At 29.8% G+C, this 21,349-nt stretch overlaps 1 protein-coding gene across 10 annotated transcripts in view; it reads right to left on the reverse strand.

The window, feature by feature from the left end:
• The window catches only part of cher (filamin A protein cher), a 570,661-nt gene that overhangs the window by 25,344 nt on the left and 523,968 nt on the right, over window positions 1-21,349 (reverse strand). For all 10 annotated transcript variants that reach the window (XM_075363574.1, XM_075363565.1, XM_075363566.1 and 7 more), the window contains 3 exons: window positions 17,692-17,973; window positions 13,331-13,495; window positions 4,234-4,473 (listed from right to left, as the gene is read on the reverse strand). In XM_075363574.1, coding sequence (XP_075219689.1) covers window positions 4,234-4,473; window positions 13,331-13,495; window positions 17,692-17,973 — 687 coding nt within the window. The remainder of the gene's footprint in view (window positions 1-4,233; window positions 4,474-13,330; window positions 13,496-17,691; window positions 17,974-21,349) is intronic.

Raw genomic sequence — 21,349 nt, forward strand, 5'->3', positions numbered from 1 at the left:
TTTTACATTATAGATAAAGAATTTGTTTAAATATCAAGAAATTTGCCTTATATTTTCTTTAAAAAAAGATTTTTACAACCTTTTTTTATATATATGACTTTTGAACTTTATAATTTTAAGTCTGTCAAATTCTGTAAATATGTAATTTTCTTCGTTAAAATGTGAAATTTTATATTTTCCTTCAAAAAATTTCAGATTTTATAATGACAGTGAACCTTTAAAAAAAATTTGCCATAGCAATCATATCAGTAATTTTTTTTTTACAGACATAGTTTCATGACAGTTTTGAATAATAAACTCAAAAATATCATTTATAAGTTTGGAAAGGTGGTTCGAAGAAAGGTTAAATTTAATGAAAAAAAAAAATTTACTTAAATACTTTCAGTTACTCATTATGTTGTAGAATTTATAAATGGTGACATTTTCCGAATTTCTATTCTAATACTGCTTACTTAATATATACTTATATAACAGGCTCATTATCGCCAAAATAATAATTGAAATAACATGAAATTAAATACAGACAAAAAGTCAATTGTATAAAAATAGCATAAAAAATTATCTTTGCTTTTTCTCTTGCAATTGTTAATTATAAAATTATAACAGATCAAATATTTTGGTGCCTTCTTTTGTTACGACTACAGTGGTGATTGACTGACACATCTAATAGGTGAAGTTTATAACTTAAAATTTAAAAATTGAATATATATTAGGAAATGAAAAAGTTACTATAAATAATTATTAATGTAATTAATTAGCAGAAAACATTTTGCATAAAATAGATGTATAGATTTAATGTGTTAACTGTTACCACATTATTGTGCTTGATTCAAGTTTATTTCTTTTTTTTTGCAAATAGACTGGGTTTTCAAATGCATTAAAATTGGACAGTCCAGCAATGCTAATGACTTTTATGAACTTTCCATAGCCTGTTTCAAACAGTATAAATTTTGTATGAAATGCATTTATGAGCTTGAGTATCATTTAAGAAATCATTTAAAAATTGGTTTAGTATTAGTCATTAAGTAAAAATTTACTCATCTCACATTATTTTACAGATTGTACAATCATTGTAACGTCAATACAGTGTTTGTTTCTAATACTGATATACTAGGAAAATAAACAAATAAATAACACTTCAAAAAGACTAAGTAGAAATTGCATTTTTACAAAGATGGAAGCTGGAGAAATGTTTAAAACAATGAATTTCTGCTTATTTTCTCAACCACCCCTTCATCTATTAAAGAAAAATCATACATGGTTCTCTATATTTTTACTAAGGAATGAACCACCAGTTAGAAAAGTAACTTTAAATTACGAGGGTAAGTCAATTATTAACCGCAGTTTAGTTATATTTTTGTTTATGTTGGTAGTACTGTCATGTTGCATAGATGACGCATGTGTGGTTTAATTGTTGTTGTCTGTGCAGATTTGATGCTGCTACATTAGTTCCATTATCGCTGCCCTGCTGTTAACCATGACTGCTCTGGTTTCTGTTTGCACCAAAGAAGAGTTCAGTGATTCATTTTTTGTGGTCGAAAGGTGTATCAGGGCCTGAAATTCACTGAAGACTTTTGGTACAGTAAGGGAACAGTGTGTTGCCGCAATGGAGTGTCTACGAATGGATTGAAAAATTAAAAAATGATTGCACAAGTGTTACGCACGACGAAGGAGCCGGACGACCGTTTACCGCCACAAATGAGGAAAACATTGAGCGTGCACGTGACATGGTTTTTTTAGACAGACAAGTAACTATTGATGAAGTGGCACATCGTCTGCAAATTAGTCACGGTTCTGCCTACAACATCATACACAACAAACTTGGGTTTCATAAAGTCTGTGCAAGATGGGTCCCAAAACAACTCAAACAGCCGCATAAACAAACGCGCTTGGACATCTGCCAAAAATATTTGAATTGCTATGGTAAAGAACGGGACATCTTCTTAGACAGAATCATCACTGATAACGAAACATGGATCCATCATTACGAGCCGGAGAATAAACGGCAGAGTATGGAATGCAAATATTTAAATTCGCCCTGCAAAAAAAAGTTGAAGACCCAACCATCTGCAGGAAAACTGATGCTTACGGTTTTTTAGGATTCACAAGGTCCAGTACTGGAACATTATGAAGAAAGGGGCATGACAATAAACAGTGTGCATAACAGTGAGATGCTTACTGCCAAGCTGAAGCCTGCAATTCAAAGCAAACACCGAGGACTGCTGTCGAACGGTGTTGTGTTGTTGCACGACAATGCTCGTCCACATACTGCTGAAACGTTCCAGAAACTCAACTTTGAAGTACTGGCTCATCCTCCGTATAGTTCTGATCTTGTCCCTTCTGACTACCACTTGTTTGGTCCATTCAAAGAGGCATTAAGGGGCCGTCAATTTACCTTGGACAAAACAATGAAAGAAACAGTACATTCCTGGCTCGCAGCTCAACCGAAAACCTTCTTTTAAGAGGGCAGCAGGAAGCTTGTGCAACGATGGACCAAGTGCGTTGAAATGCAAGGGGACTATGTTGAAAAATGATGTACCTGTAAGTTTCCTATTTGTATTGCAATAAAATTTATAACTACACTCTGGATAATAATTGACACCCTTGTATATTATGCATCACATAAGAAAATTAATGTTTCTGAATAGATCTTGCTAACCACAAAATGAGAAAAATTGAATTTTAAACTGCATAAAAGTTTGATTCTTTTCTAAACTATTGTTGTATGCTGCAATTCATTAATAGAAAACCTGTAGACATTAAAAATACCTGTGCATCAAAACTTCTCTAGTTTTTTCTGTTTTTTTGATAATACAGTTTTAATGTTCCATAACCTTCTTAACAGATCATACTTTTTTTAACAATTAGTTGTTTAAGTATATTTAAGAACAAACGTTTATCTCTTGTTTAAGTATTTATTAAATTTTTTTGATGGTTGGTTCCATTCTGGAACCAATCATCAGTTTTAAAATAAAATTGATTTTTCAGCTTTCACTAAAGATGGGACTTTTTTCCTCTAGACCGTGAATTTTAACTGCACCTTTACTATACCTACGTATATATCAATTAACAATGGTAAAGCAGAGATTGGAAAGAAGAATTTTGGTTAAAATGCTCAGAAAATTTGACCATTAATTAGGAAAGAATTCATAACCTCACTTTTCAGAAGTCATACTAAAACAGTATAGTATGTTAATACTTATATGAAGCAACTATCTTCACTTATTCTTTTACGATTTTATGAATGTCCACCTAAACCATTAATACATTATACAAAAATAGTGACATATTTTTTAAATTTTCATTAAATTTAGGTAAATAAGATAGAAAAGAAAAATAAATAGTTTAAATTTTATATGTTCACTGGTGTATAACCTTATAGAATTTAGATATCTTTTTTCTACATAAGAATCAGAAAAGAGTTCCTCACTGTCTTAGACCAGCTTCATTTCTTAAATGTTAGAAATAACATCTTCAAGTAGTGAATTAGAGTAAATTGTTTTGTCAATTATCTTACATGTGATGCCAGAAGAAAGCTTCTGTTATGGGAAACATTTTTAGCAATACAATTTTTTATTAAAATGTTCACATGTAATTTGCTACAAAAGCAATTCAAATTATCATTTATTTCGATAAATAACTAATTTATCACTCAAAAATGAGTGAAATTAAATTTTAGCATAAAATTTACTGAGATCATTACTTCATACCCAGTTTTTCATTTCTTTTCCTCTGCATATTTTGTAACTAATGAACTGCATATAAAGATATTTACACAGTCCCTCTGCTAACATTACATTCTAGGGTATATGTCTCAATATGATACATCTATTATTATATTATCTAATATAAGGGTATATCAACTATTTGTATTTTTATCCTATTATTTTCCATAAACTAATTCTGACTACATGTTTATTTTTATCTTGCTTATAAAAAATTAGAATTAAAACTATTTTAAAAAAAGGTTATTTGAAGATTATATGTCAATATGTACATAAAGTTGCTATAAAAAGCAGAAGGAATCAGAATTTAAGAAGATATTTTCTTAATATTTCAATTAAGAAACTTTTCATTTGGGTAGGATAATCAGTATTTGGAAGCCAAAACTTGCTGCACATTTTAATACTGGAAAAATGAATAAAATAAGAAAAGGAAGACACAATAAGAAGAGTAATTTGAAATTATCCTATTCTTTAAAAAAATAAACAAAACTGTTACCAGAAGAATTACCTGGTTCAGAGACTATGTAACTAACATAGCATGAGCCATCTTTTCTGTCTTTAAAGTCAATTTCAGCTTTACTTGGTCCTTCAACAGAGATAGCTAAAGAACCAGCGCCAGCTTCTCGAGTCCAAACATTGAATTCACACGGCTGACCCTGTTCTCCTCTTTCTAAACCTGGTCCACCTGCGTGTACTCTGTGTGCTCCACCATCCCTCAGTGGTCCAACAGTAAACTGGAACGGTGAGCCTACAGACAAGAAAAAAATTAAAAATCATTGTTTTAATTCATAAAAATTAACAAAAAAAATAACTTCCAGCACTGTTTCAAACAATGCAAAGTTCACATGGAGTGTTTTAGGGATAGAGGAGGAGTGTATATTGAAGGGGATAATAACTAATTATGGATAAATTTAATATTTTACAGCATTAGTCTCATTATTACCAGCCACAGCTGGTATATCATGAAAAAACCAATTATTATAGGTTTTACAAACTTTTTTCAAAATGCTTTACTTTCAAGGAAATTAAAAATTAAAAGGTGTAAAGAGGTTTCAGCTTCTTTCAATTAATAAAAATCTTAACAGTTTATGATCTAAAAAAACAATCTAATACAACAAAATTTAATATTTCTCAAAACTAAGATGGGCTCTAACTTCTGAAGAAAAAAAAAGTTTTTAATTTTTCTTTATCTTAATTTGAATATACTTAAAAAAAACATTAAAATGACAAAATTATGCATATAAAATCTGCATTATCTTTTATAAGAAATAGATTAAAGAAAATTTTCAAATGAATTGCTCTATCTCTTTTTTGTAAAACAGTTTTTTTGTTATTTATTTGCTCAAGATGCATTTTAGAAACAATTTCAAGTGAAAAAAATGAAGGTTATAAAACTTAGAAAACAAACCTAATTCTTTCATTTGGATCAAGGGTTCCTTAATTATGCATAACTGGAGTTCGAATCTATCTGGTAATGCAAAATTTGTTTGATGGGAGTCAATCACTTCTGCAAGGAGGTACTGGTAATACAGCAAGCTGCCACTCAGGTATAGCTAGTTACTTTCTTATCTAAATTAAATATTTAGCATCATCTCAGCAATAAGACAAGTATTATCTTTCTGAAATAAAAGTATTTTAAGATCATTGTCTTACCATCAATGTTCAGTTTGTCCAGTTTTTATTAAATGACAGGCTTCTTATTCCTTTTTTCTTTCTCCTGTTTAGCCTCTGGTAATTACCTTTCAGATAATACTTCAGAGGATGAGTGAGGATGATATGTATGAGTGTAAATGAAGTGTAGTCTTGTACAGTCTCAGTTCGACCATGCCTGAGATGTGAGGTTAATTGAAACTCAACCACCAAAGAACACCAGTATCCATGACCTAGTATTCAAATCCGTGTAAAAATAACTGATTTTACTAGGATTTGAATGCTGGAACTCTCGACTTCCAAATCAGCTGATTTGGGAAGATGTGTTCACCACTAGACCAACGTGGTGGGTTAGGCTTCTTATTCCTAAATTACACCTGCATTACCCTTCTATCAATGTACACTGAAAAAATTAATTTCCTTTTTATCTGTTTTGTCCAGTCTTCAGTGTTCAATACACCTTCTCAGCTTTAGATTTTTGTATCTTGTGCATTCTCATAAAACTCTTGGTATCATCATTTCTAATTTGTCATTCATTACTTTTAAAAATGTCCTATTAAAAACTTTAATTTTTCCATCATCACAGGTACCAATGATGTTTGATAATTTTTGTATGAATTTGATCCTATATTAAATGACTTAAAATAATGTTCTATGAACCTTCACAAACGTACAGTTCTTTTGTCATAGGCTTCATTTCTGAACAATATTATGGCACTCATAATAATATAGCTATATCCTTTAATTCAAGGTAGTATTTTCTTGCCATCTTACTTATTTTATTACTTTATTTTTTATGTATTTATATATATATATATATTATTTTTAGATACCACTTTCTGTTGCAACAATCTTGCATATGTATATCATCTTTCAGATTCTTTATTAAAAATTTATTCAAATTTTTGTAACATTCTTCTTGGTTAGAAGATAACTTTCTATATAATTTTTTTTTCAGCATTTCATCATATTATATACGCTTTAAGGCTTTAAAGCCTTAAAGGTATTTTCAACAGCCTTTTTCTTTTCTACTAATAAATATTCTGCTTCATCTTATGAACTTACTCTTTAAACTTTATTGTTCAAGATATCTTATTCTCTTCCTCAAAGTCTAACAAAACCATGAGAGCATTCCAGAAGATATGCAACTTCAATTAAAACATTTAATGTAGAGAAAAATTTAATTTTACATCAGAGAAGTTATGTTTTTGGGAACATGCGACTTTATGCTTGTTAAATGTGGCTCTCTTTTTATCTGTCAACAGTAAGAGAGTCATGAGTAGACTACAATGGGACACATCCAGTAGTAGTCTTTCTTAAAATATCAGATAGGTTATAACAGCATTTTCTGAATCAGACTGCTCAACAATTCATGGATGGTCATTTAGTTGTATAGATGAATAGTCTATCTGGCCTAGAGTTTTAAATTATGATTTAAAGTGTGAATTTCTAAAATATTTACCATTGAATTTATTATGAACAGAAATTAATTTGACTCAAAAAATTTGAATGAAATATGAATAAGAATAATAAAGAGATTAGACTTGACTCTTATCAGACTTTCTTCATTCATGAACTTTGAGAACCTAAGAAGGAAATAAAGCTATTACTTATGGTGGTTTAAACATTTTGTTTATAAGTATTCAAATTTTAGACAATGTCTGCTGCGTTGATATAGCATGATTTCACATATGGAGCTATATAAACAGCCAAAAATATTGCGAAGAGCAACAATGAGTGAATCAGGCTGTTATTAATGGCAGGATTATATAACAAATCTTCAAGATTGATCATGGTGAATGAACATTCTGGTATTTCTATCATACCGGCCTCTATAAAAACTGTTACTGAAATGGAAACATTAGTTATGGTGAAAGTGGCCTTTCACCAATATAATGTTAATAAACAAAACAATATGTTCATTGACATAGATAACAAAATTCATTAACATCTAATGAACAATATTTTAAGTAATTATAATTCTTCATCGAATAATAGAAATAATATAAAATATTATAAACATAAACAAACTGGATAGTTTAAAAATAAATTCCTTATGGTTACTTATTATTTTTTGGACAAAAATAACCATAAACCATGAAATGCTATTAATGCAAGAATTTTTAAGTAGTACCTTCAGCAAATTTAGATATGTATGTAAATTCAGGCACTAGGCATCATTTGACTATCAAAGGTGAATTGAAAATTCATCTATTTAAATAAACATGCAGGAAACAATGACTTAAAATGAACAAAGATTCCTGTTCTATAATCAACAAATTTTAACTGATAACTGTTATTGATTTTTGCCAATCAAAACCATGATATAAACACGTATTATGTTATAATTGTTAAATAATAATAAAAAAATTATTATTATTATACATATAATATCATACAATGCATTAGAATTCATTATGTGATAATAAACTTAATATGTATCAACTTAGTAAAAGGGGTGTTGTTTGACAACAAATAGATAAGTTATTATAAAATCTAAAAAATAAGCAAAACAAGCTAGCTGCCACATAATGATAAAATAGATAGTGTCCACAGATTTAACAATATAGAAAACTTTATCAGTAGCATCAGAAGCAGTCATACAGAGATACTTGGTTTTATAAATTTTGACATACAAATAGAGATTTTTTTTTTTTCTAAATTATTCTTCTGATTCCGATTATAATAATCATTATTACTGACAATTGTTAAATTGCATCTTATTAAATCTAATGCAGTAATGTAATTTTCTTATGATGACGATGTAATACTAAAAATTAAAAAAAAAGTAAATGATAAGTAAACCTAATTTTTCGCCTCCTGTTTTGGTTGTTCATTTATCTTGATATTTAAATGGTGAATTTCAAAAACAAGAAATGGACTGGTGGTTCCTTCACAGTGGTGTTAAAAACAGAAAAACAAAACTGTGAAGTGTACTGTGGTGTAAACAATTCAGATTACCATCTCAACCCACCGGGTTGGTCTAGTGGTGAACATGTCTTCCCAAATCAGCTGATTTGGAAGTTGAGAATTCCAGCATTCAAGTCTTAGTAAAGGCAGTTACTTTTATACAGATCTGAATACTAGATCATGGATACCGGTGTTCTTTGGTGGTTGGGTTTCAATTAACCACACATCTCAGGAATGGTTGAACTGAGACTCTACAAGACTACACTTTATTTATAGTCATACATATCATCTTCATTCACCCTCTGAAGTAATATCTGAAAGGTAATTCCTGGAGGCTAAACAGGAAAAAGAAGAAGAAGATTACTATTCTCATATAAAGGTACTAAAATTATTCCTAAAACTTTATTGGTGGTTATATGAGCCACCATACAAGGCAAAACGGAAAATAAATGGCTGTACCTGTTTCTAAATACTTTGCAAATAGTTTTAGTTCTGTAGCATTTATATACTTTTCAAAAAAGGTATGAATGAAATTATTTGATTATATTAAAAAATGAATGTTGGCTAGAGAACATAAAATAATAAAAATATTAAGACAATGGCAGTCTTTCTTTTACAATGAATTTAAATGTATTTTTTTCTAAATGGAAATATTCACCATAAAACAATTTATTCACTCCTGAGCAAAATGGAATGTGTAAGAGATTGAATCAGACTATTACTACAAAAGCTGTTTTTGAGTATTTACTAACTTGGTGCTAATTTAGAAAGAAATTGGAACTGAGGGACAACACAAAAACCATCATTAACATTTTACCCTCCAATTATGAAATCAAGTAGTGCCATTGGGTCTCCAATTTTTTGATCACTTAGTTCCCTATCAGCTATTAATTAAATTTATGGTTGGTTACCTTAAATTTTACCTTTTATTTACCTTAAATTCTCAGATACTGCGATTGTCCAAGTTTCACTTCCATATAAAGCGACACTCAAAACATACACATTCAAAAATCTTTTCCTGACATTTAAATTAATTTTTGATGTAAACAAATTATATTTCTTACTGAAGGCTCGTTTAGCTTGTGCTATTCGGCATTTTATATCGCTCCTGCTTCGTCCATCTTTAGTAATTCTACTTCCCAAATAACAAAATTCTTCTACCTCCATAATCTTTTCTCCTCCTATTTTCACATTCACTGGTCCATCTTTGTTATTTCTACTACATTTCATTACTTTTGTTTTGTACTTGTTTATTTTCATGCGATAGTTCTTGCGTAGGACTTCATCTATACCGTTCATTGTTTCTTCTAAATCCTTGTAAAGATTAAAAAGTAACGGAGATAGGGAACATCCTTGTCGGACTCCCTTTCTTATTACGGCTTCTTTCTTATGTTCTTCAATTATTACTGTTGCTGTTTGGTTCCTGTACATGTTAGCAATTGTTCTTCTATCTCTGTATTTGAACCCTAATTTTTTTTAAAATGCTGAACATTTTATTCCAGTCTACGTTATCGAATGCGTTTTCTAGGTCTATAAACGCCAAGTGTGTTGGTTTGTTTTTCTTTAATCTTCCTTCTACTATTAATCTGAGACGTAAAATTGCTTCCCTTGTCCCTATACTTTTCCTGAAACCAAATTGGTCTTCTCCTAACACTTCCTCCACTCTCCTTTCAATTGTTCTGTATAGAATTCTAGTTAAGATTTTTGATGCATGACTAGTTAAAGTAATTGTTCCATATTCTTCACATTTATCTGCCCCTGCTTTCTTTGGTATCATTACTATAACCCTTTTTTTGAAGTCTGACGGAAATTCCCCTTTTTCATAAATATTACACACCAGTTTGTATAATCTATTAATCGTTTCCTCACCTGCACTGCACAGTAATTCTACAGATATTCTGTCTATTCCAGGGGCCTTTCTGCCATTTAAATCTTTTAATGCTCTCTTAAATTCAGATCTCAGTATTGTTTCTCCCATTTCATCCTCCTCAACTTCCTCTTCTTCCTCTATAACACCATTTTCTAATTCATTTCCTCCGTATAACTCTTCAATATATTCCACCCATCTATAGACTTTACCTTTCGTATTATATATTGGTGTACCATCTTTGTTTAACACATTATTAGATTTCAATTTATGTACTACAAAATTCTCTCCAACTTTCCTGTATCCTCTGTCTGTTTTATCAGTAATCATTTCTCTTTCCACTTCTGAACTCTTTTCTAATCTACTTTTCTTTTGCTAATTTGCACTTCCTGTTTATAGCATTTCTTAATTGCCGATAGTTCCTTTTACTTTCTTCATCACTAGCATTCTTATATTTTCTACGTTCATCCATCAACTGCAATATATCGTCTGAAACCCAAGGTTTTTTACCAGTTCTCTTTATTCCGCCTAAGTTTGCTTCTGCTGATTTAAGAATTTCCTTTTTAACATTCTCCCATTCTTCTTCTACATTTTCTACCTTATCTTTTTTACACAGACCTCTTGCGATGTCCTCCTCAAAAATCTTCTTTACCTCCTCTTCCTCAAGCTTCTCTATATTCCACCGATTCATCTGACACCTTTTCTTCAGGTTTTTAAACCCCAATCTACATTTCATTATCACCAAATTATAGTCGCTATCAATGTCTGCTCCCGGGTAAGTTTTGCAGTCAACGAGTTGATTTCTAAATCTTTGCTTAACCATGATATAATCTATCTGATACCTTGCAGTATCGCCTGGCTTTTTCCAAGTGTATATTCTTCTATTATGATTTTTAAATTGGGTGTTGGCAATTACTAAATTATACTTTGTGCAAAACTCTATAAGTCTGTCCCCTCTTTCATTCCTTTTGCCCAGCCCGTATTCACCCACTACATTTCCTTCCTTGCCTTTTCCAATGCTTGCATTCCAATCTCCAACTATTATTAAATTTTCATCTCCTTTTACGTGTTTAATTGCTTCATCAATCTCTTTGTATACACATTCTACCTCATCGTCATCATGGGCGCTTGTAGGCATATAGACGTTAACAATCGTTGTCGGTTTAGGTTTTGATTTTATCCTATTACAATGACTCTATCGCTATGCGTCTTGAAATACTCCACTCTCCTCCCTATCTTCTTGTTCATCATGAAACCTACTCCTGCCTGCCCATTATTTGACGCTGAGTTAATTACTCTAAAGTCACCTGTCCAAAAGTCGCCTTCCTCTTCCCACCGAACCTCACTAATTCCTACTATATCCACGTTTACCCTATCCATTTCCCTTTTTAAATTTTCTACTCTACCAACCCTTTTTAAGCTTCTAACATTTATCACTCATTGATTATTTTTTTTATCATATCTTCACTATTCTGCAACTGGATCTTTACTCATCTCACACTTCTTGCATTAAAGCAGAAGATACCAGACTAAATTTTATCAATTGTGAGTTTTTCAATTATTTTAAACATTTAGAATACATAAAACAATCCACAAACAAATTGCTTCTTCTATATTGTAATCTGTAGCAAGCTTATTTGTAAAGTAACTCAGCACCTATGTGTGCAGAGATAACTGAATTACTTTATTTGCCATATTTGAGCTTTCTAAACAAGCCTTACATACTGTCTACTTACTAAAGGAGATCTATAATCTAGGACTACAGAACATTCCTTATGAACTCTGCACAAGTAGAAGGCCTGATACAAGTAATCTAAGAATCTTTGGTAGCATAGTACTGGTGCATTTTCCAAAAAAAAAGAAGAAATTATGGGACAAGGAGATGGTAAAGCATATTATGGTAGGTCTCTGAAAATATAAAGGTTATTGAAGAATGGTAAAAGAATGTACTAATTATGAACAGATATAATTATTATAGAAAAACAGAATCAGAAGAACTGAAGTCAATAGTGAACGCAGTAAAAGACAATAAAAAAACATTACAATTAGTAGGAGACATAGATACAAATAAAAAAGTGTATGAAACAGAAGTACATGATGAGAACTTTAAAAATGTATTCTGTTATTTCAAGTAAAATTGAACTTGAGTGTAGTGATGACAAAAACTTTATTCTTGTTAGTGAGGAAACTCCTGAAACAATGAAGTCAGAAAATCTAACCCTACAATTTTTTATGTCTATCTAACATATTTTTATTCATAAAGCAGTGATTTCAATAATGAACCATTTAATTTTAATAATGCATTTTCAAAATTAGATAAAACAAAATTAAAAGTAAGTGATGGAAGAAGTGTGACAGTTTTTATTTTTAGAGAAAGTAAAGCTTGAGAGTTGGTTGGCATTCCTAATGAAGGCCACAGTGTAGTGTAAGTGAATTAAGAAAAATATTAGCTGTTCATTCCTTATCCATTTATAATTAAAATCATAAAATACTTCTCTGTTTTAATCTAAATTTCTTTCATCCCATATAAAGATTTTTGATCATTCACACAAATCTTTTTTGATTTTTTAAAAATTAGTCTTATCATCATTTAGGTAATGTAAATCTGAATTTCTGATTAAATTATATCTTATAATGAATAATTAAAAATTGTAAATGAAAACTCAGAAAACACAATCAAGTCTTATACTACTTTTTGGTCTGAAATATGGTATGTTTTTGTCAATGACAGTTGATGAAAATTATGTAACACTATAAACTTTTAAAACAACAAAGCAAACAAAATTTAATAAATTTTTGTTTTGACAATGTTATATTTATAAAATTTTATTTGGTTTGCCTTTAAAATTTTTTATCTAAAATTTCAGTTAAAAAAACAGGACTGCTTATTCTTAGAATGTCATTGCTTCTTGATTGTGGTATAGTAATGCCAAAATCTTATCTTTGTCAGTAACCCTGTTCTCTCCAATTAACAAAACAGATGAAAAAATTAAAAGGAATAGAATTAAACCCAATAGATATGATTGATTTCACTTTACAAATCATCATCGCATTATCCCCCAAACTGTTTAATTTTATAGTATGTCTTTTAACATAATGAAAAAGTAATCATATATTAAATGATTTTATCAACAGTTATAACGTATTTATTTTACAATATATGTAAGAAATTAAGTACCAGGAATATGGATTTCCTTGTATTTGACAGACACTGTATGAACACCCAACTCCTTAGGTACAAAGTGAACAGCATACAGTCCATCTTCTACTTCATTAATTTCTGCATCTTCTGTAACATTACTTGGAGATGTGACAGTGGCAGACAAATCAAATGATGTGATTCCTGAAACAAAAGAAAAAGTACAGGTATTGTAAAAAAAAAAACATAATATCAGCAAATAGATTAAATATCAGCAAATAAGCAAATTTCCATACTTAGAGGGAAAGCTTAAACTCTTCTACTGGAAAATTATTTCCCTGGCTGTAGACAAGCCACAAACTTCCAGTTTATTTTGATGTGACAGGTAAGACTTTTCTGGTGCTTGGAGATGTAACATCTAATGGAGTTGCTCAGTGGTCATTGGATTCTTAGATATCATATGTGCATTGCTGAAACCAATGATAGTTGCCTCAGCTTCAAGGAGGCTAGGCTGAGAATGCATAGCATTGGTTGGCAGAGGCAACCAAGTCACAATGTGATGAAAAGTCCAGATCTGTCAAGGTGATATTAAGCTAGCAGTGATCTCCTCAATGGTTTGTATAGAGTGAAAACTATATGATTATAGAATGTTGTAAGACTTTTCCGTGTTTCATTTAAAAAAAAAAAATGTAATGTCCCTCAATTTCAATATTAATAAATACCTGACATTATAAAATGATTATTTTTATTAATTTCAACACTAACATCTAAGTAATTTTTTGTCCTATTTATATCAATTTCAAAAGTAAATTTTAACATATTATAGTATGAATTTAATTGTTCATACTCATATTTTACTACGGACTAGGCATGCTGATGATATTTTTGCAGTCTATTACCCGTTTTTATATATGTATATATGTATATATATAAATATCTAATAATTTAAAAAAAATTAAATTCATACTATGATGGGTTAAAATTTACTTTTGAAACTGATATAAATAGGATAATAAATTACTTTAGATGTTAGTGTTAAAAGTAATAAAAATAATCATCTTATGTCAGTATATAGAAAATCCACTGCTAATAAAACCACAATACATAATATTCAAATCATCCATGGTCACACAAAATTAATACATATATAGACATGGCTAATAGATCAATTAATTACACACAATATAATGAAAATAAAAATAAATTAAATGAAGAAATAGGTATCATAAAACAAATTGCTGTATATAATGGTTATAGTGAATTTTTAATTGATAATATATACGAAAAACAAATTAACAATAATACATGTCTAATACCAATAAATGAAACACAAAAAACTGACGATGTATATTTAAAATATTTATACACTGACAGCATAGTTGAAAATATTACAAAGATTTATAATAAAAATAAGTTTAAACCTGCATAGCAGACAAACAGTCACATAATAAAACATTTAAAAAACATTAGACATACTGATTCACATAGTGTACATAATTTGTGTGGAATTTACAAAATAAAATGTAACAACTGTGACCATATTTATATAGGAAAGATCACTAGATCTTTCAAAACCAGATTTTCTGAACAATTCAGATATAAAAATGGAAAATTGGGGTTTTCTAATGTTACTGATTGATAATAAACATTCAATATCTGATATTTACACTAATTTTTAAATATTAGAAATTTAAAAAAAAAAGAATAATAATAATAATAATAATAATAATAACAATAATAGGGGTATGATATTTTAGAGAGATTTTATATATATAAATATAAAAATGGATTCAGCTTGATCAACCAACAAACTGAGTATGAGGATGACACGATTATAAAGGCTGCAATAGATAGCAACACTTTATTGAATATTGTTAATTTTTGGTTTAATCTATTTAAAATTCTACACAGTAATGTAATAGTGGTTAGCCAAACCACACACACATATTCATTCTTTTTAACATATTTATAATTTTAACTCTTAACTTTAACTTTTAATTTGATTTTAAATCTTAAATTTAAAAGAAAAACAATTTTAATTTCATTTTGATTTGAATTGATTTTAAAGTTTATATCCAAAGTTTTAACAGATTTTGTTTTATTGTATTTGCGAAGATTTTATTTTGTTATGTTGTGTATTTATAATATGTAATTTTACGTGAAAAATTAAAAGATTGGATCAACTGAAGATGTAAGAAAATCATGTAAGTACTCTTGTGTATATATAATGATATAAGGTAAGTGTCATCATACCTAATTTAATTTTACTCTGTACTTGGTGAATCAAGTTATTTATATAATCTATTTTATTTTTATTATTAATTTTGAATTTTAATTTAATTTTTTTATTAATGACTTCATATTTTGTATATATGCAATTTTTAATTTTAATTTAAAATTTTGAATACAAAAAGAAATTAGTTTTATTTCTGTTTCGATTTAATTGGAAAAGAATCTTTTAACAATTTTAAATCTCAATTTTAATTTTAATATGTAATTTGCAATGTACAATTTTAATTTTAATGTATAATTTGCAACGAAAGATTTGAAAAATTATAGAGGAACTGATGATACTCGCAATCCAAGCGCTCTTGCTTGGATTATAGAATGAGGTAGGTGTCATCCTATTTTATTTTATTTGATTTTATTAATTTTGTACTTGGGTTGATCGGATTAATATAATCTATATAAGAGGTGGACATCTATTTAAAAAAACATGAGAATGAGTAAAGCAGTATCAGTCTGATAATTCTTATGAGACTGAATAATAAGGCAAAATCTCTTGATACATGTCTAAAAGATCATTGAAGTACATTCAATGAAAAAAAAAAATAGTGACAATAAGTATGGCCATCACATGGACCCCTATTGGAAAAAAAGGAGCATATTATAATTCAGAATCTCTAAAATTAAAAAAATATATATATAGGTAAGAAATTACAGATAACATTTATCTTAAATTGTAGTGCATGTGTCAAAGCAGAAGGTGGGACTCAGCAGTGTTTCATTGGAATGACAGTGATGAAAATGATGAAGCAACTCCATTAAAAAAAATGACAGTACTAATGGAGATAATGAAACTTTAAGTTATACTAAAATAGATTGCTGTTTATTATAAATTTCTGTTTCAATGCTTTCAAAAAAAGAAACAATGACCAGAGCCCCTTAAAGCTCACAGGAACTTTAAATACGTGACAGCCATTAAGAGACTGGAACAGATCTAACTTAGAAGTTAGATCGTAAGAGTAGTAAAATGTTCTGATTTAACTCATAAATACTTCAGCACTACTTTGATTTTTTGTACAACTTTTGAATGCTACTCTGGTAAGCCTTAAGGTTGCGTAAGGTAGCACAGTTTACCTTATCCATAGAAGAGATTAAGGATAACGAAAACGGGAAAGGTAAAGGAGAGGAACAATCAACTTATCGAACTGCCTTTTGTTGCTTTATGACTCAGTCTTACCTATGAACATGAGTTTATAGGAACAAAGCAACATATTTCTTTTGCTCTTGTAATAATACTATTCTAATAAAATGTTAAGAGCACTCTCTTCAATGGAAGAAAATGAATTAATAAAATAAAAATATTTTTATCCGATTAAAAAAATATAGGAGATAAAATATTTTACTAAAAGTAAGTTCATTCAAAACTATCAACTTATATTACTACTATTAAAAGTAAAGCCCCCTTGCAACATGGAATAACTTTTTTATCAATTTCAGTTTTAAAACTATCTATAAAATAATAAAAATCAATTACACTTCCTATATACAGTTTGTGTAATAACAGATTCAATTATTTCTCTAAATTAATAATTATGTGAATAAATTCTTATCTTTATCAATTCAGTGCTTTATTTTAATGTACTTGCTGAGAAAGGCTTATGACATTGTTATGATTAAAACTTCTTCTAAAAAAAAAAAAAAAAAATGGGAAAAATTATCATAGTAACTTAACAGATAACTAAAACAAAATGAAAATAAATATTTGCTTTTATTAATATTTTCATGAATAAAATGATGGTTCAATCATTGCTGTTAAGCAACTTGAAGCACTTTATAACAATATATTACTAAAACTGTTTAAGTATTAACTACTATTTAAAGAAAACTGTATCAAAATTGATCAATCTGTTCCCAAATCATGAAGCTAGACATTGTGAAGACGTTTAAGCTATACTCCTTACAGTCAGAACAGAAATAAAGTTGTGATTACCACAGCATTAATTAATTTAAACTAAATGATAAGATAAACTTAAAAATAATAAAATTTTACACTTTACTTTTTTATTTACTAAAATTTCTTAAAAATATCTACCTACATTAAAAAATTCAGGTACATCTTAAATATAATATTTTCTTAAATCATGAACAAATCTTATGATGCAAATCATATTTACCAGGCATCTTAAAGGTGAGTTTACATTCAGAACCAACTTCAGTTATGGGTACAGCCTCTCTCTGTCTTTGAATTTTTTCACGTTGACGGTTGCTACCTTCACCAGTCACTTTTACAGTAAAAGGAGATCCTTCAACATGGTGATCAGCAAACTTCAGATTGACAATGTAGTAACCAGGTTCAGTAGGTTTATATGAAATATTAAGAGTTCCATCTTCATTATCTTTGCACTGAATTTCAGCCTTGCTTGGGCCTTCTATAGACAATGATAAACCGCCATAACCTGAACAAATGAGAAAAAGATTGTGTAATCACATTACTGTTGAGAGAAATGCCGCGAAGTACATCAATTTAAAGTATATATCTAATATTGTGTTTAAAAATATGTAAATGTACTGGAATTAGTTATAACAGCTATAAAACAGGTAACTGATAGATCACAACCATGCTAAAAACATGTTTCAAAAGACATTTATGCAATATTGCCTAAATCTCTGTTTAATATCATGATATGAATGTTAGAGTAATTAAACCACTTCTAAAAGAAATTATGTTAGAAAATTAAAAAAAGATTTTAGTTTCAGATATTTAAAATGTTTGTTATGAACAATAAAAAAGGCAATAAATAAAAACAAAATCAAATTTGTAAGGTTTAGTCACTCTACTTTTGGTATGAATATGTTTCACAACTACTGGTACTTATTATAATTTTTGTAGTGTTCCATATTCAATCAGAGGTGGGCTATTCAGGAAGAGTTAAATATTTAGTAAAGTTTTCACATCAAAAAGTAAAGAAATTAAGAAATATATGCATAAGTTAATGTTTGCTAACTTTACCTGTATCTTAACAAATGCACTTTGATGAGTCATTATCCTCATCACCAGTTAAATTAACATAATAAAAAAACACAATTAAAAGTGTTATATAATGTTGAGTAATAATAGAAATAACATCATTTATAACTTAATTTATTTTTCAAATTACAAATTCAGTTCCATAGAAAATTAGTAACTTTTCATAAATATATATATGTTTATATACCTCCTCTTACAAACCACATCTTTATTCTTTATGGTTTGCAAGTCATTTTTAAAATTACTCATTGCATATTTCATATTTTCAATTTTTCAAATGTAACTTCTCTTTTTTTACTTAAAATGCTTGTAGACTTTAACATATTAGTAACTTCTACATTGATCTACTACCACTGATTAAATATGTTTAACCTTATATACAAAAAGATATTGTAAAGTATGATTTCAGATTTTAACAAAAATAAAATTTATAAAGTAGCAATGTTTAGTCACATTGCTATGCTAATCAATTTGTTAAAAACTAATATTATAAATTGTTAACTTCCTTCCTATGATCTACCACTAATCTGATTATAATAAATGCACTTACAAACAACAGAATTTTAACTTATCTAAGTCATAAAGTAATTTTTGCACTTCTAAAACTATTTTCCCTTAGGATTAGAAATAAATATACTCTGTCGACCTTCATGGTAGCATCTTGGCCTTTCATCCTGAGGTTCCAGTTTGAATCCCGCTCAGGCATGGCATTTTTCAAACATTATGAAATTCCATTTCCATCTCCGACGCACAAGCTTCAAGGTTATATGGCAAGATCAAGAAAAAATCTTGTTTCTAGCAGAATGAAAGTATAAAATTCCTTTCTAAAATTGATTTCATTATTAACTCAAAAATGACTAGCAATAATAACAGAATAATATTTGTCAAAAATATGATGTAAGACAACAAAAGAAATTACATAATTCAAACAAAAAAACAGTTATGAATGAATAAAAAACAGCTAAGAAACATAATTAAAGAATCCAGAAAAGATTTGTAAAGAACATCTCTAAACAGGCAGCCTACATTGTGTTTCAGCTGTTGTGAAAAAATACATTTATTGTGTTAACCCTTTACCAACTATAATGTCATTTCTCCAAAAGACTAAAAAGCTGTGTTGGTCACATAATCGTGTTTCACAATTTGGAGAAACATACATCGAATGCATTCTGTTATTATGTGTTCAACAAATTGTTACTACCTAGTGTGTCTCTAACAAAGCTTAATATTTGTTTTATTCATACCCATACATTTAAAAAAATTTTTAACTTTTGTAAGAGAAAATCAAATCAGATTTTATAATTAAATGTTTTTAGAAAGTTTACTACAAAATGTTTTCAATCATCCTCAGTGACTGGTCTGAGGTTTTCATTATGCAGTCAGCTGATGAGTTTTTTTAATTAGGCAGATGTTATTAAGATATGAGGAAAAGTGTGAGTGTTGAAAAAATATCATTATATATAGGGGTGTAAAGCTAGTTCGCCTCCACGTGGTGCACCCTGGGTAACGCTAAATGAGCTAGCAGACACTGGCAGTCAGACAAACCAAGAAGATAGGTTCTCCTGACCATGCAGACACAAGCCTACAGTATTATGAAATGCAGGCCATGTCGCTAGATATACCCAACAGTCCTTTTCAGGACTTGCAAACAAGAAATCTTGGACCTTCAAACTAAATTTGCCACATAAATATGGAAAGCATAAGTTATTCTAAGAGCCAGTATTTATCAAAACTACTGAAGAATGACAATATTGATCTGGTTGCAATCCAGGAAACACATTGTAACACTGAGGAACAATTGCAGAAAAGAGGCAAAATACCTGCATATGAATTACTTGGTGCCACATACCATGATGCGTATGGCATTGCTACTACTTATGTTAGACGTGATATAGAAAACGCCACTCTCATCTCCACCTCCATGGGCAATGAAATTCATAATGTTGTAGTTAAAATCAGAAGTATAACAGCATCCAATATCTATAAACTGCCATCTGTCTCATGTCCAACGTCAGTAATTCAAATACAACCTCATCCTGCGGTCTACTTGGGTGATTTTAATAGCCACCACAAGCAATGGAAATATAAGGATTGTGATGCAAACGTTGAGGCTATGGTGAGATGGGCTGAGGATGAGAATCTTAGTCTTGTCTTTGATGCTAAAGATCGATTTATTTTTAAATCAGCGGCTTGGAGGTGGTAGTTTAACCTGGACCTTTGTTTCACCTCAACTGACAGCAAAGGTTGGCTGCTGCAAGTCACCTGAAAAGTTCTCTGTGACTTTCCTCACAGCCTGCACGGTCCAGTTATTATAGAGGGAAGTAGCCAAATTTCACTCGTGACCTCTGTACCCTGCCCTAGAGCAAACTTCAAAAAGGCTAATTGGGAAACTTTTTCTAGGGATCTGGATAAATGCCTAGGCTGGATACCACCAATCAGCAAAAACTATAGCAGATTTATTGAAGCAGTAACAAGTACCGCTAAGAAGTGCATCCCTAGAGGGTTTCGCAGAGAATCTATCCCAGGGTAGTCCCAAAACAATGAAGTTCTCTACCAAAGCTTCCTTGAGAAGAGCGATCAAGAGGTGGCAGATGAGCTTCTCCGTAGCCTCGATTCTGCAAGACAACAGAAACGGTGGGAAGCCTGAACTTTCAACCTCGAGTCATCATGCATGGATTCTGCTAAGAAAATTAGGAAGCGGATCTCCTATTCAGAGACAAAAAGCAAATGTCTCCCCCAAACACTGTAGCGTCTCACATAGTGGCAACATCCAGAGCACCAAGAGGCAGAGCGCACACAATTGA

Source organism: Lycorma delicatula, chromosome 4 (genome assembly GCF_047948215.1).
Source record: "Lycorma delicatula isolate Av1 chromosome 4, ASM4794821v1, whole genome shotgun sequence".
In the NCBI taxonomy this organism is placed as follows: domain Eukaryota; kingdom Metazoa; phylum Arthropoda; class Insecta; order Hemiptera; family Fulgoridae; genus Lycorma; species Lycorma delicatula.